Source organism: Lepidochelys kempii, chromosome 5 (assembly GCF_965140265.1).
Source record: "Lepidochelys kempii isolate rLepKem1 chromosome 5, rLepKem1.hap2, whole genome shotgun sequence".
Lineage (NCBI taxonomy): Eukaryota > Metazoa > Chordata > Testudines > Cheloniidae > Lepidochelys > Lepidochelys kempii.
Window position 1 is genome coordinate 84,233,496 of NC_133260.1, and position 25,290 is coordinate 84,258,785.

Here is a 25,290-nt window from a genome sequence, read left to right on the forward strand (position 1 = left end):
TTAGGGGAAAGCAGTGGACATGTTGTTCCTTGACTTTAGCAAAGCTTTTGACACGGTCTCCCACAGTATTCTTGCCAGCAAGTTAAAGTAGTATGGGCTGGATGAATGGCCTGTAAGGTGGATAGAAAGTTGGCGAGATTGTCGGGTTCAATGGGTAGTGATCAATGGCTCCATGTCTAGTTGGCAGCTGGTATCAAGTGGACTGCCCCAAGGGTCGGTCCTGGGGCCGGTTTTGTTTAATATCTTCATAAATGATCTGGAGGATGGTGTGGATTGCACCCTCAGCAAGTTTGCAGATGACACTAAACTGGGAGGAGAGGTAGATATGCTGGAGGGTAGGGATAGGACACAGAGGGCCCTAGACAAATTAGAGGATTGGGCCAAAAGAAATCTGATGAGGTTCAACAAGGACAAGTGCAGAGTCCTGCACTTAGGACGGAAGAATCCAATGCACTGCTACAGACTAGGGACCGAATGGGTAGGCAGCAGTTCTGCAGAAAAGGACCTAGGGGTTACAGTGGACAAGAAGCTGGATATGAGTCAACAGTTGTTGCCAAGAAGGCCAATGGCATTTTGGGCTGTATAAGTAGGGGCATTGCCAGCAGATCGAGGGACGTGATTGTTCCCCTCTGTTCAGCATTGGTGAGGCCTCATCTGGAGTACTGTGTCCAGTTATGGGCCCCATTCTACAAGAAGGATGTGAAAAAAATTGGAAAACGTCCAGTGGAGGGCAACAAAAATGATTAGGGGACTGGAACACATGACTTATGAGGCGAGGCTGAAGGAACTGGGATTGTTTAGTCTGCGGAAGAGAAGAATGAGGGGGGATTTGATAGATGCTTTCAACTACCTGAGAGGTGGTTCCAGAGAGGATGGTTCTAGACTATTCTCAGTGGTAGAAGAGGACAGGACAAGGAGTAATGGTCTCAAGTTGAAGTGGGGGAGGTTTAGGTTGGATATTAGGAAAAACTTTTTCACTAGGAAGGTGGTGAAACACTGGAATGCGTTACCTAGGGAGGTGGTGGAATCTCCTTCCTTAGAAGTTTTTAAGGTCAGACTTTTAAGGTCTGGGTGAGGAGGCTATGGAACTTGGGGAGGAGGGAGGGCAGTTATTCAGGGGCTGCAGCAGCAGTCTGTGGTCTTGCTGCCTTTCCTGCATTAGATCCACCATACAGCGGAACATGTCAGTTTGCTCCCCCATGAGCTTGACCATAGCATCCTGCCTGATCTCACTGCGCATATCCCTCCTCTCTTCGTATTCATGTAACGCTTTACGCTACTCCACAATTGTTTGCCTCCACGCATTCAACTGGGCCCTATCAGTGCAGGAGAACTGCATGAGCTCGGCAAACATGTCGTCCCGAGTTCTTTTTTTCTGCTTTCTAATCTGGACCAGCCTCTGGGATGGAGTAGATAGGGGCCACATTGAAACATTTGGACCTGCTGCAGGAGGAGAAAAAGGGAGGGTAGTATTTTAAAAGATACATTTTAGAGAACAAAGGGGACACTGTTTCTCGGTGAAACAGGCAATTCATAGTACACAGCACATGTTCTTTCTGTACAAGGTCTCATTTTGCCTCTTATACTGAAGTGCCTGCCACTTTGGTGTGAGTAAGCCATCACATGCGGCCAGGCAACAGAATTCAGCTTGCAGGCAGCGGCCAGGCAACGGAATTCAGCTTGCAGGCAGCCTGCGAGCTCTCTGGGATGATTGCTTCACACAACACCCTCCCCCCTATTCCCCCCCCTCCCACACCCCGCAGGGCTCTGATGAGGCTCTGAGCAGGGATGAGCCCTTTAAACTAAATGCGAACAGCCCAGCGCGACTAGGTTTCCCGCCATCCCCTGCGTGGCTCCGATCAAGCTCTCACTCGCCAGAAGTGCCTTCTCCAGGGTCATGGTCTGGGAGCATGCTTTGGGAGTAGGGGGAGGCTATTGGCTCCAGCGTTAAGAATAGTTCCTGGCTAGGGGGGAAAACAGATTCCCCGCTTGCCGCCTGTGCACTGTCCTCCTCCTCCTCTTTGTCCTCCAAAAACTCATCCTCCTCGCTCTGTGCTACTCCCCCCTTGCAGGTGTCCACGGACAGTGGTGGAGTTAGTGGTGTCATCACCCCCCATAATTTGCATGCAGCTCACGGTAGAAGCAGCATGTTTGGGGCTGTGACCCAGAGCGCTCGTTTGCCTCCCTGGCTTTTTGGTACGCTTGCCTGAGCTCCTTGATTTATGTACGACACAGCTTTGTGTCCCTGGAGTAGCCTCTTTCCGGCATGGTCCTGGAGACTTTAGCATACGTATTTGCGTTCCTTTTTTTGGAACATAGTTCTTCCATAACAGATTCGTCTCCCCAACATGCAATGAGATCCAGTACCTCCCGTTCGGACCATGCTGGAGCTCGTCTGCGAATCCGGGACTGCGTGATTGCCTGTGATGGTGGACTCTGCATGGTCACCTGTGATGGTGTACTGTGCTGATAGTCACTTGTGCTGATGGTGACCAAACAGGAAATTCAAAAGTTCCTGGGGCTTTTACTGCCTACCTGGCTAGTGCATCAGAGTTCAGTGTGTTGTCCAGAGCAATCACAAGGGAGCATTCTGGGATAGCTCCCAGAGGCCAATATCGTCGAATTGCGTCCACAGTACCTGTAATCCGGAACTGCGATCTCGATTTTAGTGCTACTCCACTTGCCGAGGTGGAGTACAGATATCGGAGTAAAGAGCCCTTTAAATCGAAAAAAACTGGTTTGGTCATGTGGACGGAACCAGTTTTATTTTGAGGTAACTCGGATAATTCCGAAATAACCGCATACTGTAGACCAGGCCTAACAAATTTATTTGAGCATAAGCTTTCGTGTGCTCAAATAAATCTGTGAGTCTCTAAGGTGCCACAAGTACTCCTTTTCTTTTTGCGGATACAGACTAACATGGCTGCTACTCTGAAACCTTTGTATTCTCTGTTGTAATTGAAATCAATATATTTGAAAATGTAGAAAAACATTCAAAAATATTTATAATAAATTTAAATTGGCATTCTGTTGTTAGCACTGTGATTAAAACCATGATTAATTGCTACTATTTTTATCTTGTCATTAATTGTGATTATTTTTAATCGCTTGACAGCCCTAATTAAAATTAAGAGTTCATAATAAATATGGTTTAAAAAAGAAAACTTTCAGATTAGAATATTTAAAAGATAAAATGTTTCTTTCATTATAGTGACAGTTGAAAATGGCAGATCTGTTTCGGATTTATAATTTACAGCCCACACAGAGCATTTTTCAATTTAACATTGCTTAGTCATGGAGACTTTGCTGGTGTATACTGTCTGTGGTTTGCAGTTATTTTCTGATAAGGCACATCTGGAGACAAATGTTTTTGCCAGACGTAAACATACCAAGCACAAGGAGGAATTACATAAAACTATTATTAAAGCATTTTAAAATCAGCAGATGCTTTTGTCTCATTCCATTCTAATGTGAGAGTTAAAAAACACCAACTAGGGATGTGGGTGTGGGAAGAGAGAGACCGCTCTGTATAGGCTTCTCATGTTTGTCCCTTTTGAGAATCCCACTTAACTGATAAAGGAATGCAGAAAACACAGGAAATGAAGTTGAGCATAGATCAATAACATAAAAAAAATAGTCAAGGAACTTAAATCATTGCATGGGCATTGAACATTCCATAGAGGAGTGTGAGTGTAGGTCATCATGTATCATAACAGCGCCTGTCCAAAATTTTATTTGTAAAACTGTCCTGTTCTTTTGTAATTCCCAGTGTACTCCGATCACTTGAAGTCATCAGTTGAGAGAAAAACATTGAGAACAGGCTGGGTTTATGCACATGTGACTCAAAGAGCGCCTCTCCAGGATTGTGACACTCTGCGTTCCCCTCCAACTCTTGGTATGAGGCTTTGGCTTCACTGCCAAAAAAAAAAAAAAAAAGTGTTTTTACAGCAGAATAATTAACACGCATTAGCTGTCCCACTGTAACAATCCTAGTGGAGACAAGGCAGTGTAATTTTACCAAAGTAGCTAGGTGAAGTGAACCACAGGAAAGAGTATAGGATTATGAAGTACTTTTGCCTGGATCCACAAAGGGACTTGGGCACATTGAAAGACACTGGAATCCTTAAAGCTTGTGTTAGGTGCTCCCGATACAATGTGTGGGGAGAGAGAGGTGCTTGAGAATGGGAGCCATAACAGCCAGCACACTAGCCAATGGGAGATGTCAGTGAGGGGTGTTCCCAAGCCCCACCTCCTCACAGAGTTCAGTGTCCAACATCTGAGCTGCAGGGAGGCACCTATCTCTGCTTGAGCTGGGAACCCCTCTGGTGGAGTTAGTGGCTGAGCTGTTTCTTGCGAGAAGTAGGTTTAGTGAAAGCAGCTCTATAACTGTATGTCTTATAAATCTACCCACTCCCTGTTGCTGAAAGAATGTTTTAAAACAAAAAAAGTCAAAACCCTGCAACAGTAGTCATAATTTTCCCCAAAACCATAAAAATAAAAAACCCTCTGTATGCTGTCCCTACTGCTCTTCAGGAGCAGCCAACTAACAGTTTCCAGTGCTGTGCTGTGATATTGTATACTGGTGCGTAAACAAAAAGTTGAACAAAAAGATATTAATTTCAACACCATTTGGAATATTGGGGTGGGGAGGAAGAGAGTTCAGTGTGCTGGTTTGACCTAGAGTAAATGGTGGATTCTCTGTAAATCTTTAAATCAAGATTTGAGGACTTCAGTAACTAAGCCAGAGGTTATGGGTTTATTTCAGAAGTGGGCAGGTTTGTGGCCTGCAATGTGCGGGAGGTCAGACTAGATGATCATGATGGTCCCTTCTGGCCTTAGTCTGAGTGTGCGCTAATGGTAAAATGATAGAACTGGCTGGGGAAAATACCAGATTTTCAAGCCCCCAGTTCTAAGAGACTTTTACAAATAGCAAATAATGTGTAGTTATAAAACACTCTGATTTGAATTCTTTTGCTGTCTTTCAATGCCTTGGTGGGTGGTTAGATCATCATTCAAAAGGTGGTGTTGGGGCTGGGAAGCACAAGGCATCAGAGATGGGTCTAACCTGTGAAAATAGAATTTAAATGAATGTAATATATTCTCAAAAGTAAATCTTATGCCATGTTTTGCTCAAGAATGTCAACAGAGTTTCACTACTGAGTAATCTGATATGACAAAGGCGGTTTGCAGAAAGTATTTGAATTTTATTTTTTATGTGTGGATAGAACTGTAACACACTTTTTAATGCTGTCACTATGTCAAGCACAATACCTTCAATTTGTTGTGCTGAATAGATCTTATAGTCAATAAGGGCTAATTCCTGATCCCCTTGAAGTCAATGGGAATTTTGCCACAGGCTTCAGTGGGGCCAAGTTTTGGCCCCAAGTGAGTTTAAATACCCAATATTTTTATTCTGTTCAAGAAGAGAAAGATCAACTCAATCTCAACTGGTTTAAAATTTCAATGGTTTATTTTTCACTTAGGTGAAATGGAGATACCAGATTCCAATGATCCTGTGAGTCAAATGGATGGACATGACAGGCAAATTCCAACACCTAAAGGTAAAAATAAGAATGATTTCAATTCTTTTCTTCTTTTGAGTAAAAGTGTACTTTAAAATGTACTAATGTACTAAATGTACTGCAAAGGAGTCATTTTTGTTATGTACTTCCTTTGTTTACCCAGGCATCAATATGTTGTGAGAAAGATAGGGCATGTCTACACAAACACTTACTGCTTGACAAGCCAGGGTTTAAATCTACAGTACTCCAGCATTCTGCACGCTAACTGTCCATGTGGACCCTACTGATGTGCACTAAAAGTTCCATAGTGTGTATTGACATACTGCTGTACCACAGGGCTTGCCCCTGTTGTGTCCCAAATGTGACTTAATATTGGTATGGAAAATACTCACCCTCATCAGTGGTCTCATCTACATTCCAGGAGTCTCAGGATTAATTTTTGTTTAAACTTTCCTTCAGAAATGTGTTGGGTAATTTGATGACTGAACCACAAAAAAACAAAAAATAGTAGTTTCTGTTACATACTCAATAAAACCATATCATTCTGTTACTCCATAGGGAGCATTAAAAGTGACATACCTATGAGATGCTACATTCCAGTTTGGATACAATCTCAGGAAATGCATGTTTGCATTACTTATCTGTATTTTGACATGACTGTTTTTGGTAATGTCTTTCTGCCAGCTCGCTTACCACACACAATACTAAAGCAAGGTCACAGTGGGGAAAGGAAAACAGTGACAAAGCCCCAGAACTGCCATTATATAAAGGATGCTATAAACAAGCAAAATACTATTAATTGACGAGAATAATGGTCATGGTATAGTATCATTAAACATCGTACTGCTGATAATATTACAGAGCAGATATTTGAGGAGGAGATGGGAACAGAATCATATGGCCCTTTATAAATTATTGCATCCTGGGGAGTAACAAGCATATTTTTCAGCAAAGCTGCTATTTATCTTTTCTTTTTTCTCTTGTTGGTGGAGAGTCTTATTTCATATTTAGTGTTGAGTTTATGTATCTTCATTGGTTTAACGGTTTTCTTTGTGTGCAATAACTCCATCTCTCTCTCCTTCTTGCTGTGGCAAGGTTTTCTTTCCCAATGGCTGGATTTTCTTGGTCATAGTTAATGTACATAGCTCTTAGTTAGAGTTAGTGTATATAGTAGTTGTCCCTGTCATCAAGGGACTGTTTGCTCCAAGGGCTGGACATGCCCTGTTCCCCAGGCTTCAAGCCATGTGCCTCTTGCTGCAAGCCGATGCCGTACACTAGCTGTCTAAAGTGGCTGGGGAGTCTCATGTTAGAGAGAAGGGCCAGATCTACAGGGACTTCAAACCCCATACCAGAAAGGACAGGGAAATTCAAATGAAAGCCGTTCTTATGGAGATGGCCCTCAGACCAGCCTCAGAACTAAGCCTCTCCGAATCAGCACCGAGCACTCCTCCAGTACAATGTTCTTCCCAGCACCATTCTCCATTCCCTGTGCTGAATAGAGGCAAGCAGGAAGGAGCTGGCATAGTGAGACCTGCATCGGTCCACTTGTCCTCCCCCGAGCCACTGATGGCTCCACAGACTCCGCCTAGAGTACCTTCCACAGAATCCCATGAGCAGCCATGTAGCCAGATGGTTCCTGGCCCTCTTGACACCGGAGGCTTTTCAGGTTGCGAAGGATCTGCTGTCCCTTCTGGTCCCGCTGACTCCTAAGGACCCCTGCCGGTGAGGGCAACCAGGGTCAGAAGGGAAGAAGTCCATCAAGCTCTGTCCCAGTATGAGGCACCGTCCTGAGGCAAGCCCTCCATGGTATCAATGCATGGTCACTGTCCTGACACTGGTCCCCAGTCTCTCAGCACTGCCCAATGGTGGAAGCGAGTACTGCATCACCATGGTCTCCAAGGAAAGAATCCTCTTAGGAGTTGGAAGGAGTGAAGGATTCCCCTTCAAAGACCTGTCGATACCCAGCCTCCAGATTTCGGTACCGGCCCTCCCGCCGGCAGCTAGCCACCAGGCCACTGGCCAATGTACTGGAACCTCTGGGGGTTTCCACAGATACCAGGATCCCCTTCCCACCACTCGACTTGATGGTGTCAGAAAGGTGGGCCACTACCTCATCCACCCGGCACCGGATTCCAGCATCGATCCCAGTGCCGATGTTCAGCAGGTGGTTGCAATGGATGTATTCAAAGCAGAGGAAGAGGAGGGAGCCCCTCCTCCAGCACAGGCCGCCTCCTCCTCCTCCCTGGATGAGGCAGTTGCAGGCCCTAGTACCCTACTCCCTCAAGACGACTTCAGGGCCCACCAGGACCTCCTGAAAACGTTCATGGCGAACTTGGGTCTGGAGGTGGAAGAGCTTAAGGAGTTGGTGTACAGCCTGATGGACAATCTGGCTGCCGCTCCTCCCTCCAGCATGGCCTTACCCATAAATGAGGTAGTGTTGGGGCCTGTTAAGACACTGTGGCAGACCCCTTCTTCTCTGCCCCCCACCTCAAAGAAGGCAGAAAACAAATACTATGTCCCAGCAAGCGGGTTTGACGTCCTTTATTCGCACTTTCCCCTGGGATCCCTGGTAGTGTCGGTGGTGAATGAGCAGGAAAGACGGGGCAGTTGAGTGCTACCCCCAAAAATAAAGAAGCTAAGAGACTGGACTTCTTTGGACAGAAGGTTTATTCAATGGGCAGTTTCCAATGTAGTGGAAAATTAACAACTCGTCATTTTAGGAGTCAGAATCGCCTGAGGCTTTTTATTTTATGCAAGCATATATGCAAGGAGAGTCAGCATAGCCCCACGCAGGGTGGCAAGCTGCTCTATTTTCCATACACTTCAACAGACTTATATAGGGTTTTCAGTAGCATTCTCGAACAATACGCTTCTGCATGGATACTTTTCCACAGACCCTTCCAATAATGCCTTATAAGGACAAGATCATACATATTGCAGCAATAAGCAACTTTTCCAGTTTAAGCAAGCTTTGAGGGTAAATCATAGGCCAAGTGCAGTTAACAGTAGGCCATAACAATATTGCGGTTAGGGGAATTTTAAGCGGAACTGGCTGGATAGTCGGGCTTTCAGAAACTCTTTTGCTGTCATATTTTCTCTTGGCCACCCACTAAGATGACCTTTACTCATCTTTCCTTAGCACATACTATTATCCTGCAATAGGGAGTTCTTAAAAAAATTGGAAAGGTCTTATTAGATTATTTTTCTTCCACACCAACTATGTATCTCCAACCAGTAGGCTCTACTGGGGAGGTACAGTTTTAATCTGTGGGACTCGCTGTCCAAATGTAAAGACTCCCTCCCACAGGAATCAAGGCAGGAATTTATGGCCATCTTGGAGGAGGACAAGACTGTGGCCAGAACTTCCCTTTAGGCAGTTCTGTGTGTGGCCAACTCAGCAGACAGGACTATGGCTTCAGCTGTCACCATGAGGCACTGTTCGTGGCTTCAATTGTCTGGCCTTCCTCATGGGGTTTAGAAGACTGTCCAAGACCTCCCCTTTGAAGGCTCCTCCCTGTTTTCTGAGCAGACAGACTTGAAGCTCCACAACTTCAAGGACTCAAGAATTACACTTTGTTAATTAGGCTTTTATATGCCACCAGCCTCCAGGAAGCTCTTTAGGCACCAGCAACCTTCCAGGTTCACGCACCTTCCAAGCAGGAGCCCTACAGAAGTAAGGAGAAGGATTATAAACGACAACAACCCCTCCCTTCTACCTCTGCCTCCCAGTCAGGCTCTCACACATACTTTGGTGGGGCCAGCAGGCCTTTTGAAGGTATGCCCAAGGGCATTATACCAGTCTCAGCTCCAGATGCACCTCCTCTTTTGTTTTTGAACACCTGTCACCCTTCAGCCCAGCATGGTCCTATATAACATCAGACAGTTGGATATTGAGTACAGTAACAGCTGGTTATATCCTTCAGTTTTCATCCACCCCTCACAAGCAGCTTCTCATCTAGGAGGTGCAAGCCCTCCAGTGCATGGAGCTGGTGGAGGAGGTTCCTCGAGCCCTGATCCCAAAGACCATGGGGGGACTACTGCCTATCCTGGACCTGCGTGGCCTCAACAAATATCTCGAGAAACTGAGGTTCTCCATGGACTCTCTGGCCTCCATCATTGCCTCCCTGGATCCAGGAGACTGATACTCCACCCTTGACTTAAAGGATGCCTATTTCCACATCTCTCTATTCTGCAGCCACAGAAGATTCTTCAGGTTCATGGTGGGGTAACACCACTACCAATACACTACTCTTCCCTTCTGTCTGTCAGCAGCCCCATGGGTTTTGACTAAGTGTATGGTGGTGATGGCAGCCTTCCTCAGGCTTCGAAGCATGCAAGTCTATCCATACCTTGATGACAGGTTGATCATAGGTCGGTCATTGGCTCAGCTGCGGCACAGTATCAGCACAGTACAGGTCACCTTCCAGGCACTGGGTCTATTGATAAACGAGCAGAAGTCAACCCTGGTCCCGGTTCAGAGAATAGAGTTCATCGAGGCATTGCTCGATTCAGCCCAGGTCATGGCCTCCCTACCGGCTGCCCGTTTCCAAGTTATGTTGGACCAGATTTCCAAAGTCATGATCCACCCACTAACGACAGCTGGGGTCTGCCTCAGGCTGTTGGGTGACATGGCGGGTGACATGGCATGCACCTACATGGTGTAGCACACAAGGCTGTACCTCAGACACCTTTGGATATGGCTGGTGTCAGTCTACTCTCCTAGCAGACACCTTCTGGACTCGATACTCATGACTTCACCTCTGGTCCTTGCTTCACTGACCTGGTGGAGAGACCCAGGATCTGTAATGAAAGGGTGCATTTGGCTGCCCCTCATCCATCAGTAACCTTGGTCTCAGATGTGTCAGATCTGGGGTGTCAGACCTTGGCAGTGTCAGGAACCAGGGCTTCTAGTCCCAGGAAGAACTCTCCCTGCATCTAAATGTCTACGGTACGCTTGGCTTGCCAGGTGCTCCTTCCCCAGATCTCAGGCAAAGTGGTGCAGGTCTTAACAGACAACACGGCATCAATGTTTTACACATCAGTGGTCACCAACCTGTAGATTGCGATAGGTTGGTCGATCCTGGAGCCTCTGCCAGTTGATGGCAATCTCTGGCTGCTAAAAGTCCGGTGGTGCAATGGGGCTGCTGCTCAGGCAGGCTCCCTGCCTGCCCTGGCCTCAGGCCTCTCCTGGAAGCGGCCAGCATGCCTCAGCGGCCCTGGGGTGGGCGTGGGGGGCAGTGGTCTCCGCATACTGCTCCTGCCTGCAAGCACCACTGCTGCATCTCCCATTGCCTGGGAATGGGGAACTGCAGCCAATGGGAGCTGCAGGGGCTGTGCTTGCAGAGAGAGAAAATGCACAGAGCCATGTGCCTGCCCCTGGGGCCATAGGAGCACGTTGGCCCCTTCCAGGAGCAGTGTATGGGGCTGGGGCAGGCAGGGAGCCTCCTGGGAGCCACCTGAGGTAAGTGCCGCCCGGTGGGAGCCCAGTCCTGAGCCCCCTCCCAGAGCCAGCACCCCATACCCCTCCTGCACCTCAGCACTCTGCCCCAATCTGGAGCCCCCTCCTGCACCCAAACTCCATCTCAGAGCTTGCTCCCCTCATCCCCTCCTGAATCCCAACTCCTTGCCCCAGGATCAGTCCAGATGCGCCTCCCACACTCTGAACCCCTCGGTCCCAGCCCAGAGCCCACACCTCCAGCCCCAACCCGGTGAAAGTGGGGAGGGGGGGCTTCGGGGAAGTGGCGGGGACTCAGGGAAGGGGCAGGGTAGATCCTGGGTTGCACTTAAATTCAAAAAGTGATCTTGTGTGTAAAAAGGTTGGAGACCACTGTTTTACATCAACAAGCAGGGAGGGACTCAATCTTCAGCCCTGTGCCAAGAGGTCCACAGGCTGTGGGACTTCGGGCGTGAAATACTCCTATTCATCTCAAGGCGTCACATCTCCCAGGAGTCTGAAATATGATTGTGGATAGCCTCAGCAAATCCTTTTCCTCTCCCCAAAAATGGTCTCTTCACCCAGTGCTAGTCAGTGTCATCTTCAAGAAGTGGGGGTCCCCCCAGGTGGACCTGTTTGCCACCAGACACAGCAGGAAATGCCATCAGTTCAGTTCACTGCACAGGCACAGCATGGGCTCCCTCTCCGATGCCTTCCTGCTCTTGTGGGCAGATTGCCTACTGTATGTCTTCCCACCTGTTCCTTTGGTTCACAAGGTCTTCCTAAAAATCAAACGGGACAAGGCGAAGGTTATCCTGATAACTCCTGCGCGGTCACACCAGCATTGGTTTGTGTAACAGGGCGTAGCAGGGGTGCCCTCCCCCCCTTTGCTCCTGCTTCTACTCTGTTCCAAAAACCACTCAGAGACATTCTGGCTCAGCGATCACTTGTGCAGTTTATTTACAGCATGTAATCTCACCACCTTCTCACCATCTAAAGCTTCGGGGTTTCAGCCTTAAGGAATTCTCAATCTCTGCAGTCAGGAAGGAAGAACTACCCTTCTTCTTCCATTCTCTGGCTTCCCCCTTTCTGTCTGCTGGCTCAGGGATTCCTGCCCAGCACCTTGTCACAGTTCGGTATGTTTCTGAACCTCTCAGTGGCAGTTCCACTCATGCTCCCACCCTGCCTCAACTTGATTTCACAAGACCATGGACGGTTGCTTGGCCAGAACCTCACCTCCCTGCACCTGATGGTATGGTTGCTGAACCCTGAAGAGTAGGCCTGCTTGGAACAGGTTCAACAGGTCTTGCTGGGTAGTAGAAAGCCTTCCACCAAGACTACTTACTTGGCCAAGTGGAGACATTTTATTTGTTGAATAGAATAGAATAGAATCTCTGAATAGAATCTCTCTCCATTCCACTCCTCTCTGCAATCTATCTTGGATGATCTGCCCCACCCAAAGCATCAAGGTCTGGCTCTCTCATCTATTAAAGTTCACTTGGCAGCCATTTCAGCCTTCCACCCTCCAGTTCATGGCAGATGAGTGTTCTCCCATGAGATGACAGGTTTCTCAAGGGGCTGGAAAGACTCTACCCTCAGGTTCGTGAGCTGATCCCCTCATGGGACTTAAACTTGGTCCTGTTGAGGCTCACTGGGTCTCCCTTCAAGCCATTAGCGTCATGCCCCATACTGCTTCTCTCTTGGAAGGTCACCTTCCTGATGGCCATCACTTTGGCCAAAGGGTCTCTGAGATCAAAGTCCTGATGTCAGAATTCCCTTATATGGTGTTCTTCAAGGAACCCATCTGGCCTTCCTACCAAAGGTGGTGTCACAGTTCCACAACAACTAGGACCTTTTTCTTCCTATCTTCCCAAATCCTCGCAAGACGGCAGAGGAACATCATATTTTGTACACTGGATGTTAGGTGGGCCCTCACCTTCTATATTGAGAGTACCAAGCTCTTCCACAAGTCCACACAACTCGCTGTAGCAGTAACAGAAAGGATGAGCGGGCTACCTGTGTCATCCCAAAGAATCTCATCCTGGATAACCGCCTGTATCCGAGCTTGCTATGGGCAGGCAAAGGTTCCACTTCTGGCCATCATGACTGCACATTCCATGAGAGCCCAGGCTTCATCAGCAGCGTTCTTCACACAGGTACTAATCCACGATATCTGTAGAGCCGCCACATGGTCGTTGGTTCATACCTTTGCATCCTGCTACGCCATCACCCAACAGGCCCGTGACGATGCCAGTTTCAGGAGACCAGTGTTGCAGTCAGCACATCCATGAGCTGACCTCTGGGGTTATTGCTTGTGAGTCACTGAGCATGAAATGGACATGAGCAAGCACTTGAAAAAGGAAAAAATGGTTCCTAACCTTTCATAACTATTGTTTTTTCGAGATGTGTTGCTCATATCCATTCCATGACCCACCCTCCTACCTCTCTGTTGGAGTTACTGGCAAGAAGTAACTGAGTGTGTATGGGGCCGGTGGCACCCCTTATACCGGCGCATACGTGTGTGACTCCAGAGGGTGCTAGAGCTGCCTTACCGATACCACTGAGGGAAAAATTTCCAGCAAGTGTGCATGCGGCACGCACACATCTATCATGGAATGGACATGAGCAACGCATCTGGAAGAACAAACGTTATGAAAAGTTATTAACTATTTTATATTTTAGTTTGTTGGCAACTCTGAAAAATTGGAAAATAGAATTAGTTTCAGGTCAAACTGAAAACAAATTTTGGGGAAATATATAGCAAACAGAAAAGTTGGAAAAAAATAGAAGAATGACCACCAAGATTTAAAAAAATAGAAGCCTAAAGTTTGGCTCCAAATTAATACTTAGACACGGGTTCTTCTGAAAATTCCACCCTAAGGGAGTCATTTGTCCAAGACCCAGTGAAATTCTTTGGAATTTGAAGCATGTAACTCTTTTAGATGCCTTTGAAATTTCTGGCCAACTTTCAAAACCTTATAGCACCCAGGAGTTTCTGGGAGTTCAGCACTTTTGAAAATTGAGCCATCTATGTGTGTGCCTGAACATCTAAACTCACAAATGCTCCCACAATTGTGTGCCTACATTTACATGAAGCAACTACCCTATGTGTGTATACAAATATGCTTTCATGGTGATCACACACACAAATGTAAGCTACGGCATTGCACATGCATTTTTTATCATTGACCTGGGTAGGGCCTCTTTCCAGAATGTTGTTTTGAGATCTTTACCTAAAAGGTCTTCCTTTGTGAGTGAGGTTTTGCATGTAGCAGTGATTTCACTTCTTGCTGCAGTCAGCTATGTGTTCCAAGATGGATATTATTTAAACCATATATATTTTCTTCATTGGGAAGCCCAAAAGTATGATCAGTCTAGTGGTAGTTGTAGCGTATGTTTTTTAACCTGTTTAATAACTGTTCTTGAGAATTTGGTAACAGTTTGATAATATTCCCATAATCTGTGAAAGACGTTTCCTTATTTCTACCGTCTTTCCAACAGTCACAAGAATCACTGCTCCATCTTAATCTGTTTACTGTGAGATTCTGTTTGCTGTAATTTATATTATTTTCATTCCATTTTAAAAGATGAGGAACAGGCAATCTAACAGAGGCAATTCAATATATAAAAGAGTTCTGACTATATTGCAGTGTCAGTTGTTTCTGTAACTTAGTGTATATGTGGGATGCCAGGGCTATCATAATTTGATATGTAGACTAAATTTTGCTAACCTCTAAACTCTTGACAGAACAGTTTTTTGAATTTGTCCAGGCAAGATGGAATAGTAGAATTGATTGTAAGACATTTTATAAACCATAACATGTGAGAAGTTTAATTTAAAACTACTGTGCCTATGGCAAATGCAGAAATATCCAGCAGATAGATTTTTCTGTCTGAATCTTTGGCATTCAGACAGCAGATCCAAAGCCTATTGAAGGCAATGGGAGTTTTTCCTTTGATTTCAATGGGCTTTGGATCAAAGTCAGAGTAAAGCAAAGTTTCCATAACAATAACTTATATATAATGGAGCAAATTAGTGTGCAATATAATAGGACTTTTAAAAATAATAGTTTTCTACTTGAATATCTGTATCCCAAAGCAAATGTAATTGTTGGAACATAACGCATATTTATAACTGCAGTAATACTATTTGAACATAGTGAACCTTCGCCATTTTTGTAGGGGCTTTTCTTTCCTTGTTTCTTAACATATGCCACTGCTATAGCAGATTACTAAATCGGTTTAAGTTTACAAAGTCTCCAGTTGGCTGGCACAGTATTTGAAGTATTGCTCACAAGACACAATTTAAATACGTAAACATAAATTCAAGTTCTGTTACATTGCATTTCACTTTTTCATACATTTATGGGAAACAGAATATTTTTAAGGAGAGAGCGCCAAATTTTTTAGGAATCATGAGATGCACAATTAATGAAAGAAATCAGTTTCTTACCCCAAATCATTGCATCTAAGTGGAATCCACACAATGTTTGTGGCATACCATGCACCATAAAAAGTAACTGTTCATTATCACCACAGAAATTAAATAAAGAAAACATTCTTAACAATATAGTTGGTTAAATTTTCCACTTTGTTTGGAAGATTTGCAATTATAGGTTATCTGAAAAGAACTTCAAATAACAGGGCAGCATAACAAATGGCTGGCTGCAATGTCATACAATTACTTCAGATTTAGTAAATTCTGTAAACAGCAGGCTTCTGTATCATTTCTCAGAAGAAATGAAACTACCAAATAAAGAATGTGTGCTTCAGGGTACTGATACAGAAATGGGGTGGGTGTAGTACATTGTGCTTATGTTTTTAACTTTTTCTGTAGGATATTGGTAGGAAACATTGGTGCCAGCGTAGTTCAGTAGGTCAAAAATATTTATTACTTGATTTGTCATAACAAAGTAACTTAAAATATTATTGAACATGTTTGTAAAAATGGCAGGAGAAAAAAATGAATTTGAGTCAAAGGCAGAGTTAATGAAAGTGGATTTCATTTCATTGACTTCAGGGAAATAGCATCTGGTCACAGCAGATCTGAATTTGGCCATAGAATACTGGTGTTTCTTTCTCTGATAGCAGTTTTGTTCCTGTCACTTTTTGTATCTGGTTCTTAAGTTCAGATCACACATTCTGGATCACTTAAAAGATGTGGTGCAAATTCATTCTTAGAGTAACTGGTTTCACTGAAATTGCACAGAAATGAATTTGAGCCAATTTGTCTAGTAATCCTTTGTGGTTGAGGTTTTGATCTGTAATAATTACCTCTCGTGCATCCTATCTCGCTGAATTAAATACCATTCTATAGTTGAATAAATTTTAATTTACAAGGGAATGTCTGTGACTAGGCTGGTTTAGCCAAATTCACTCCAAGTCAAGATTTTTAAATAGCTTACAGTAAAAAGTATTGAAGCAGGTGGTGCCCAGCCTATGAGCTGGAGGCCAATTTGTGGCTCTTAAGGGTGATCATATTAAGAAGAAAAAGTTTTTAGTTATGAATTGAAAGAGTGCTTCCTGACTGCACCCTTTGGTTTTCAAACAAAAGTGCTTAAAGCAGCCCCTTCACTACAGAGAGGTGGTATGCAGCACGGTGACCCCAACTGCCTTCTGCCACTTGCCTGGCAGAACCAGAAGCAGCTCTGATATGACCTGGGAATGCTCTGAGTAGCAGCTGTTGTTTCCCGGCTACAACTGCAGAGCAGCTTCTGATCTGTCCATCTGCTATATCACAGGGAAGAGAGAAGAGAGTAACTGGGTAGTTCAAGGATGGGAATTCAACTGGTTCTGCCTGAGCCGAAGGAAGTACCTAGTAAAGGATAGCCCCTCTCCTCCATACAGCCATGCAGAACGCCCACGAGAGGAAGAAAAGGAGGAAAGCACCAGCAACCAGTTACAGCTCCCTGACTCTATGACATGGTTCAGGTTATAACAGCCTGGGAACAGCCAGGGGTAGCAGAAAGAGAATATAGTAGCCAAATATGCTAGCCCCTCGAAAATCCCCCATGCCTGGGGAATCCAGACAAGTGACTTGTGGGTGGCTTTTTCTCCCTGATTGCTGTTTGGGTGGCACAAGTATAGTGGAGGAAATGAGAAGAAATGACCCAAAGTATCAATTGTTGCCCCTTAACCCTTTTGGAATAAAGTTGGGCCCTGGGACTGAAAAGGGTAGGTACTACTATATTAGATCCTGCCCTATGTATGTGATAGAACTATGTGCTGTAATGATCGTGCCCAGGCTTTCACTGTCCTCAGGTAAAGACGCTGCCATGAAACCAACAAATTCAAAGAACATTCTCACTGATGACGTTAAGGATGGATAAATGATGTGAGCAGTCTCTGAAACTGAGCTCCAAACTTTTAATAATTTTGTATCGGGTGCCCTTTAACGGAGACTCAGATATTCCCTTACTGCCTCACCCCGTTTGCAAGTGCCTCTGCGTCTGAGGATCCCATTGTGGGATAAGACTGGCAAACTGCACAGGGTGCTGCTGCATCCCAGTGTCTCTTACTCTTGTGTGCAAAACGTTCTCTGGCAGCCAAAACTCCCCCCCCCCCCCCACCCCCCAAACAAACACACACGACGACACAGACCTCAGTCTCATCTTTTCTGCCGAACCTTCCTGCCCCATCACCTGTGATTAACATATTACTCCTGGCCCACTCAGCTGCTAAACTTCCTGTTTAAACTTGTGCCCCCATCCGTAGTCACAAGAATTATGGTTCCACTCCTCTTCCGTTTAGATAGCTACCACACTAGAGCTGTCAACTGTATGTCTTTACATACAAATGCCCCAAACTTAGGGCTTGATGATTTTGTCAAACTTGGAGAGCAGAACTTTATTTTTGTTTCTTTTCATTAAATATTTTTTCTGACGTAAGTGGTATCGTTGGAAACCCATACTTTGACAAGTATATTGAATCATTGCAACCTGGCCATCTTCCTCCTCCCATCTCTGCCTTGACAACCCAAAGCGAAAGTAAACTATGTTGTTGTTACTGGCTTTGTAAAAGTGGCAATATCAGTTTTGGAATTTTTAAATACTATGTTAAGGATGAGATAGTCTTGGAAATTGCTATTCTAATTTGTGGTGGGATGGAAGTGCATTCTCTGTTGCGAATTGAAATACTGGTGTGTGGGTGTTCTTCAGAAATGTTAAATTCAAATAATAGTTAGAAATTAGTTACTTGTACCCCTCCCAATAAAGAAGGTATAAAAAGATACAGAAAGGTCAATTGGTGATTTTCTAAGAACATAAGATTATCACAGTGGGCATACTGTGTCAGACCAATGGTCCATCTAGCCCAGTATCTTGCCTTCCAAAACTGTCCATTGCCAGATGATTCAGAGGCCATGAACAGAACAGGGCAATTCACCTGTTGTCCTGTCCCAGCTTCTGACAGAAGTTTAGGGACACCCAGAGAATGGGGTTGCATCCCTGACCATCTTGGCTAATAGCCATTGATGGACCTATTCCCCAAGAACTTATCTAATTCTTTTTTGAACCAATTATACTTTGGGCCTTCACATAGGTATGATTTCCCTTTACAAAAGTTTTTTGTTGACTCTTCCACAACATATCATGTTCATCTGTGTTTCTGAAAATTCTGTTCTTTACTATAGTTGCAACCAATTTGCCTGGTAGTGAAGTTAGGTTTACCAGCCAGTAATTGCTAGGATCACCTCTGGAACCTTTTTAAAAAATTGGCATCACATTCCAGTAATCTGTCACAGAATGTGATTTAAGTGATAGATTATGTACTGCAGTTAGAAATTCTTTAATTTCATATCCGAGTTCCTTCAGAACTCTTGAATGAGTACCATCTGGTGACTTATTACTGTTTAATGTATCAGTTTGTTCCAAAACCTTCTCTATTGACACCTCAATCTGGGACAGTCCCTCAGATTTGTCACCTAAAAAGAATGGCTCAGGTGTGGGAATCTCCCTCAAATCCTCTGCAGTGAAGACTAATGCAATGAATTAATTTAGCTTCTCCACAATGGCCTTGTTTTCCTTGAGTGCTCCTTTAGCACCACAATTGTCCAGGGCTTCTGATGTACATTTTTTTGCTGCTGTTAGTTTTTTATCTTCTGCTAGTTGCTCTTCAAATTCTTTTTTGGCCTGATTAATCATACTTTTACACTTGACTTGCCAGTATTTATGCTCCTTTCTATTTTCCTAAGCAGGATTTGACTTCCAATTTTTAAATGATATCTTTTTGTCTCTAACCACCTCTTTTCCTCTATTTAGCCATGGTGGTATTTTTTTCATCCTCTTAATTGTTTTTTTTTTTTTTTAATTTGGGTCATATATTTAATTTGAGCTTATATTTTGGTGTTTTTAAAAAGATTCCATGCAACTTGCTGGCATTTCACTCTTGTGATTTAATTTCTGGTTAAAGAGCCTCCTCATTTTTGCGTAGTTCTTCTTTTTGAAGTTAAATGCTACTGTGGTGGGTTTCTTTAGTATCCCCCTGCGCACACGCACACACACACACGTTAAATTTAATTACATTGTGGTGGTTGTTACCGAGTGGTTCAGTTATATTAATCTCTTGGACCAGATCCTGTACGCAATTTAGAACTAAATCAAGAATTGCCTCTCCCCTTGTGGGTTTCAGAACTAGCTGCTTCAAGAAGCAGTCATTAATGGTGTCTAGAAATTTCACCTCTGTATCCTGTTCTGAGGTGACATTTTCCCAGTCAATACAGGGATCGTTGAAATCCCCCATTATTATTGGGTGTTCTATTTTTGTAGCCTCTCTAATCTCAATCTGAGTATTGTACAACCCCTGTCATCATACTGGTGAAGGGAGTCAGTAGTGTGTTCCTACTGGTATATTGTTGTTGTTCAAGCATGAAATTCTATCCATAGCTATTCTGTGGTACAGTTTGATTCATTTAAGATTTTTACTATATTTCACTGTATGGTTTCTTTCACATATAGTGCCGCTTCTCCACCACTGTGACCTACTCTGCCATTCCTGTGTATTTTGTTCTCTTATTACCATGCCCCATCAATTATCATCATTCCACCAAGTTTCGATGATGCTTATTATATCAGTATCCTCATTTAATACCAGGTACTCAAGTTAACCCATTTTAGCATTTAGACATAGAATTTATATAGAAGGACTTATAAAAATTGTCAATATTTGTCTGTCTTCATGTAATGTAACTGAATGGGCCTCTTTTTCATTTGATAGTTTTTCTTTAGTTCCTACCTGTACTTTTCAACTTCTATCCTCTCCTCTTTATTAGGATATGGGGTATCCCTTTTAATAAATCCTTCCCTAAAGAATGTCTGTGTCTGAACCATGTGCTCCCCTGCACTTGTCAGCTTTCCCTTGGTTTAAAAACTCGCCTTCAACCTTTTTAATTTTACATTCCCACAGCCTGGTTCCATTTTGGTTTAGGTGCAGCCCGTCCTTCCTCTATAGCTTCTTCCTTTCCCACAAGATTCCCCAGTTCCTAATAAACCAAAATCCCTCCTTCAAACATGATCGGCTCATCTATGCCTTGAGGCCTTGCAGTTCTGCCTGTCTAACTGGCCCTGCACATGGAACTGGAAGCATTTCAGAGAATGTTATCATGGAGGTCCTGGATTTAATCTTTGACCTAGCAGCCTAGATTTGGCCTCCAGGACTCTCTCCTATCTTTCCCTATGTCATTGGTACCTACACGTACCACAACTACCAATGGCTCTGCAGTACTGCACGTAATTCTGTCTAAGTGACTCGAGAGGTCTGCAACCTTTGCATCCGACAAGCAATTCATCATGAGTTGTGACATGACATTGTCACCCAATTGTCTATTGTCAAGGTTCCTTCCCTACTCTGAACGCTAGGGTACAGATGTGGGGACCTGCATGAAAAACCTCCTAAGCTTATCTTTACCAGCTTAGGTCAAAACTTCCCCAAGGTACAAAATATTCCACCCTTTGTCCTTGGATTGGCCGCTACCACCACCAAACAAATACTGGTTACTGGGGAAGAGCTGTTTGGAAACTTCTTTCCCCCCAAAATATTTCCCAAAACCTTGCACCCCACTTCCTGGACAAGGTTTGGTAAAAAGCCTCACCAATTTGCCGAGGTGACTACAGACCCAGACCCTTGGATCTTAAGAACAACGAACAATCCTCCCAACACTTGCACCCCCCCTTTCCTGGGAAATGTTGGATAAAAAGCCTCACCAATTTGCATAGGTGACCACAGACCCAAACCCTTAGATCTGAGAACAATGAAAAAGCATTCAGTTTTCTTACAAGAAGACTTTTAATAGAAATAGAAGTAAAGAAATCACCTCTGTAAAATCAGGATGGTAGATACCTTACAGGGTAATTAGATTCAAAACATAGAGAATCCCTCTAGGCAAAAACTTAAGTTACAAAAAAGATACACAGACAGAAATAGTTATTCTATTCAGCACAATTCTTTTCTCAGCCATTTAAAGAAATCATAATCTAACACGTACCTAGCTAGATTACTTACTAAAAGTTCTAAGACTCTCCCCGTCAGAAATAGCGTATAGACAGACAGAGACCCTTTATCTTGTCTCCTCATTGGTCATTTTGGTCAGGTGCCAGCGAGGTTACCTTTAGCTTCTTAACCCTTTACAGGTGAGAGGAGCTTTCCCCTGGCCAGGAGGGATTTCAAAGGGGTTTACCCTTCCCTTTATATTTATGACATCTATATTTCTAATAATTAAATCTTCCATTACTATTACTCGTCTCTTCCTAATAATGGGGTCCCCTCCCCTGGATACATATCCTCAGTGTGAGGATGTTCTGTCTACATGCAGGCATGTCATCCTTTTAGTTCAAACACTACAAAAATAAAATCTAACTAGAATTATATTACAACAAATGTAGCTTCATTTGTGCGTGATTGTGTAATCTCCTTCATACAGACAATTAAATAGAATTGCAAAGTATTGGGGAGAATTTTATTTTTGCAACTACCAATCCAATTTTATAATTTTACTTTCTGCCGCCTTGTATTTTTTGTTATTCTCCGATGCTCCATTTAATCATTGTCTCCCTCATTTCTATGTTCTTTCCCTTTTGAATTGCTCTTTGCTTCCCTCCTTCCCCTTCCCCTCTTATTTTTTTAAAAGAATCAAATTTTTGAAGAGGTTTTTCAGGATGTCTTATTTACCATCTTTAACTGCTTCCTTCAAAAAGGCCCTACATCAAGGTGACACTTCCACTTCTTTTGAAGAGGCTGGACATGTTTCCTTCTTAATGCTCCTCCTTCCAGGAGAGTGCCTTATTGATTTCTGGTAACCTGTTCTCTCTGTCTTCCCTATCTCTGCCCACCTGGCCAAAACCATGGGTCAGTATCCTATTTGTGCAGTGCTTCTACCCTTTGTGGCTTAGTGACTAAATTGCCAGTGAGCCAACAGCATAGCTTCTCCCACATCCACATTTTTTGTCAGTCTTCTCTCCTTTGTCTTAGTTTGTCTTTCACAATCCTCTTTTATTTCCTCCCTTCATCTTTCCCTTATGTTTTTCTCTTGTTTCATTTTCTTCTCCTTCTATCCCCACCTGTATTTCTCCTCCTCCTCTTTCCACTTCCCTCTTTTCATTCCCCTAAGGATCTCCTAGATTTCTGACCTTACCTCAGGTCATCCCGATGCTGCTACTTCTACATATACAACAGCCGTTCTTGAGCTCAAAACTGCTGATACTGATATGAATGTTAAACAGCCTGTGTTTATTTATTAAATACTGTTCAGTTCAGTGATGATATCAACACATCTAAGTTATACCTTACATCATTGGTGAGATGTTTTTCCACAACACATTGAATACATATTCACTCCATTTTGCAAACCATTTGAAGAGGCTTGTGCCATCCAAGTGTGGAGACTTCTAAATAATATAGTAGTTCCTCACTAATTAGACGTTAGTATTAAAATAAATAAATTGGTCCATCTTTCTACAAATACAGTACATTTTATAGTACATTTTCTAGGATATGGTAGAGGTCTATGAAATCGTGAATGGCGTGGAGAAAGTGAATAAGGAAGTGTTACCTATTCCTTCACATAACACAAGAACTAGGGGTCACCAAATGAAATTAATAGGCAGCAGGTTTAAAACAAACATAAGGAAGCTTTTCACACAATGCACAGTCAAAGTGTGGAACTTGTTGCCAGAGGATGTTGTGAAGGCCAAAAATATACTGTGTTCACAAAAGAATTAGATACATTCAAAGAGGATAGGTCCATTAGTGGCTATTATCCAAGATGGTCAGGGATGCAATCCCATGCTCCGGGTGTCCTTAAACCTCTGACTGTCAAAAATTGCAGATGGATCACTTGAAATTGCCCTGTTCTGTTCATTCCCTCTGAAGTATCTGGCACTGGCCATCACTGGAAGACAGGATACTGGACTAAATGGACCATTGGTCTGACCCAGTATGGCTATTCTTATGACACAAGCTAAATAGACGAGAAAAAATCTTATTCCAGAATTCCACACAGGCAGTTATAGTAGTATAAATTTACATTTTACCTTATCTCCGTGTAACTTGCCGTGTAGGTAAGCCCTCATTCATGAGACAGAAATTGGAGAATGATACTGTTCCAAATCCAGGGTGATGAGAATTGTGTTTCTGCCTAGCATATATTTAAAAGAAAACTGAAACCATTTTAAAGAGCTGTTCATAAAAATGAGCCCTTGGGCAGTCTCTTATGCAAATTTCACTGAAGTTTGATCTTTTCTGAACTTTCACTTTTACAGGTTACTTTTTGACCTTTCTGGAACCAGTCAACAATATCACCATAGTCCAGGGCCAGACAGCAATTCTCCATTGCAAGGTAGCAGGAAATCCTTCCCCCAATGTCAGATGGTTAAAAAATGATGCACCAGTGGTTCAGGAGCCAAGAAGGATCATCATAAGAAAAACAGATTATGGTTCACGGTTAAGAATCCAAGATCTCGACACTACTGACACTGGGTACTATCAGTGTGTAGCTACTAATGGAATGAAGACAATAACTGCAACAGGAGTTCTTTTTGTAAGGCTTGGTGAGTCATTTTGCATTAAAATGTGGCTTTTATGACTACTTTAATTAGTTTATAGCCTAGTTCTTAGTTTTCACAATAGCAAAATGAGAAATTAATTTGCTGTTTAAAAAACTCCCTCAGCATTAAAAGAAATAAATAAAAGTTATTGCCTAAGACCTCTCTTGTTATGCACAAGAGCTCTTAGCTAAACCTGATACCCATTTACTTGCAATAAAAGAAAGGAAATACAGATGGAATGGTCTGTAAATATACATCTCAAAGAAAATCACAAATGTTAAAGAAGACCCAGTACAAGGTACAAAAATGGTATGTTTCATTGCTTTCAAATTATCACAATATTCATAGAATCATAGAATATCAGGGTTGGAAAGGACCTCAGGAGGTCATCTAGTCCAACCCCCTGCTCAAAGCAGGACCACTCCCTGAACTCACTCTGTAAAAAAGAGCTTTTGAAAGGAAAAGGGGAATGAATAACAGTTCAAAGTGTTCACTGGTGTTTGTAGTTTGGAGCCCAATCATTGTGAGAGACTGAATGCCCTCCAATGGGTGAAATTAATGGAAGTTGAGGGCACACAGTACCTGGTAGGAGGAGCTCATCCCTTTTGAGGGATCGGTCACTTAATCTGCAGCCAGGACTTCTTTTTATGTGTTTTTTAAAAGTCCCTGAGGTGGTGGCACAAAACTCTAGGGACGCTCCATTTTCTAGATACTGTTTAATATTGTTAAGGTAATGACTAACTCCGCTATTTGTTTAGAGAGATGTATTAAATACTAGGGCATCATATCATGTTCCTTTTGTGACACAGGTTATAGGCATGCCCCTGACACATCCTAACAGCTCTGATATTAAGCCTAAAATGATTTTAATTGGGCTTAGTAAGAGATAAGTGATATGCCAAGATAATGCTTTGTATTTTTGAGGGTGTATGTTTCTATACCATGAGATGCATTCTAACAAAAATGAAGTCCACTCAGGTTTCTGCCTGAGTAGACAGAAGATTCATGTGATTTTTATTTGTGGTTTTGAAAATAACCGTATTATGGGCAGGAACTCACAGCCTTTTATTTGATGCTTTGCAAACCTTCCTTAAAGAAATCTATGGAGTTCTATTTAGCCTGCTACTAGCTTTTCTTAATGCTACAGTCATGAGCTGAATTTGTCAATAATTTGTATTTGTTTTATGTTCATAGGTCCAACAAACAGCCCAAATCACAATTTTCAGTAAGTACTTTTTGGAAATCATTTACTGCATCCTTAATGATTTTGCTGTGAAAGAATTTGGGTCATAAATCC

The 25,290-nt window shown here is 43.3% G+C and overlaps 1 protein-coding gene across 2 annotated transcripts in view; it reads left to right on the forward strand.

Annotated features, from left to right (window-relative positions):
- The window catches only part of ROR2 (receptor tyrosine kinase like orphan receptor 2), a 241,100-nt gene that overhangs the window by 173,343 nt on the left and 42,467 nt on the right, over window positions 1-25,290 (forward strand). The window contains exons 1-4 of one of the 2 annotated variants that reach the window (XM_073344893.1): window positions 3,859-3,895; window positions 5,484-5,561; window positions 23,709-23,996; window positions 25,188-25,218. In XM_073344893.1, coding sequence (XP_073200994.1) covers window positions 5,489-5,561; window positions 23,709-23,996; window positions 25,188-25,218 — 392 coding nt within the window. In that variant the 5' untranslated portion in view covers window positions 3,859-3,895; window positions 5,484-5,488. Of the gene's footprint in view, window positions 1-3,858; window positions 3,896-5,483; window positions 5,562-23,708; window positions 23,997-25,187; window positions 25,219-25,290 lie in introns of those variants that run through there. The other variant, XM_073344892.1, reaches the window with a different exon arrangement.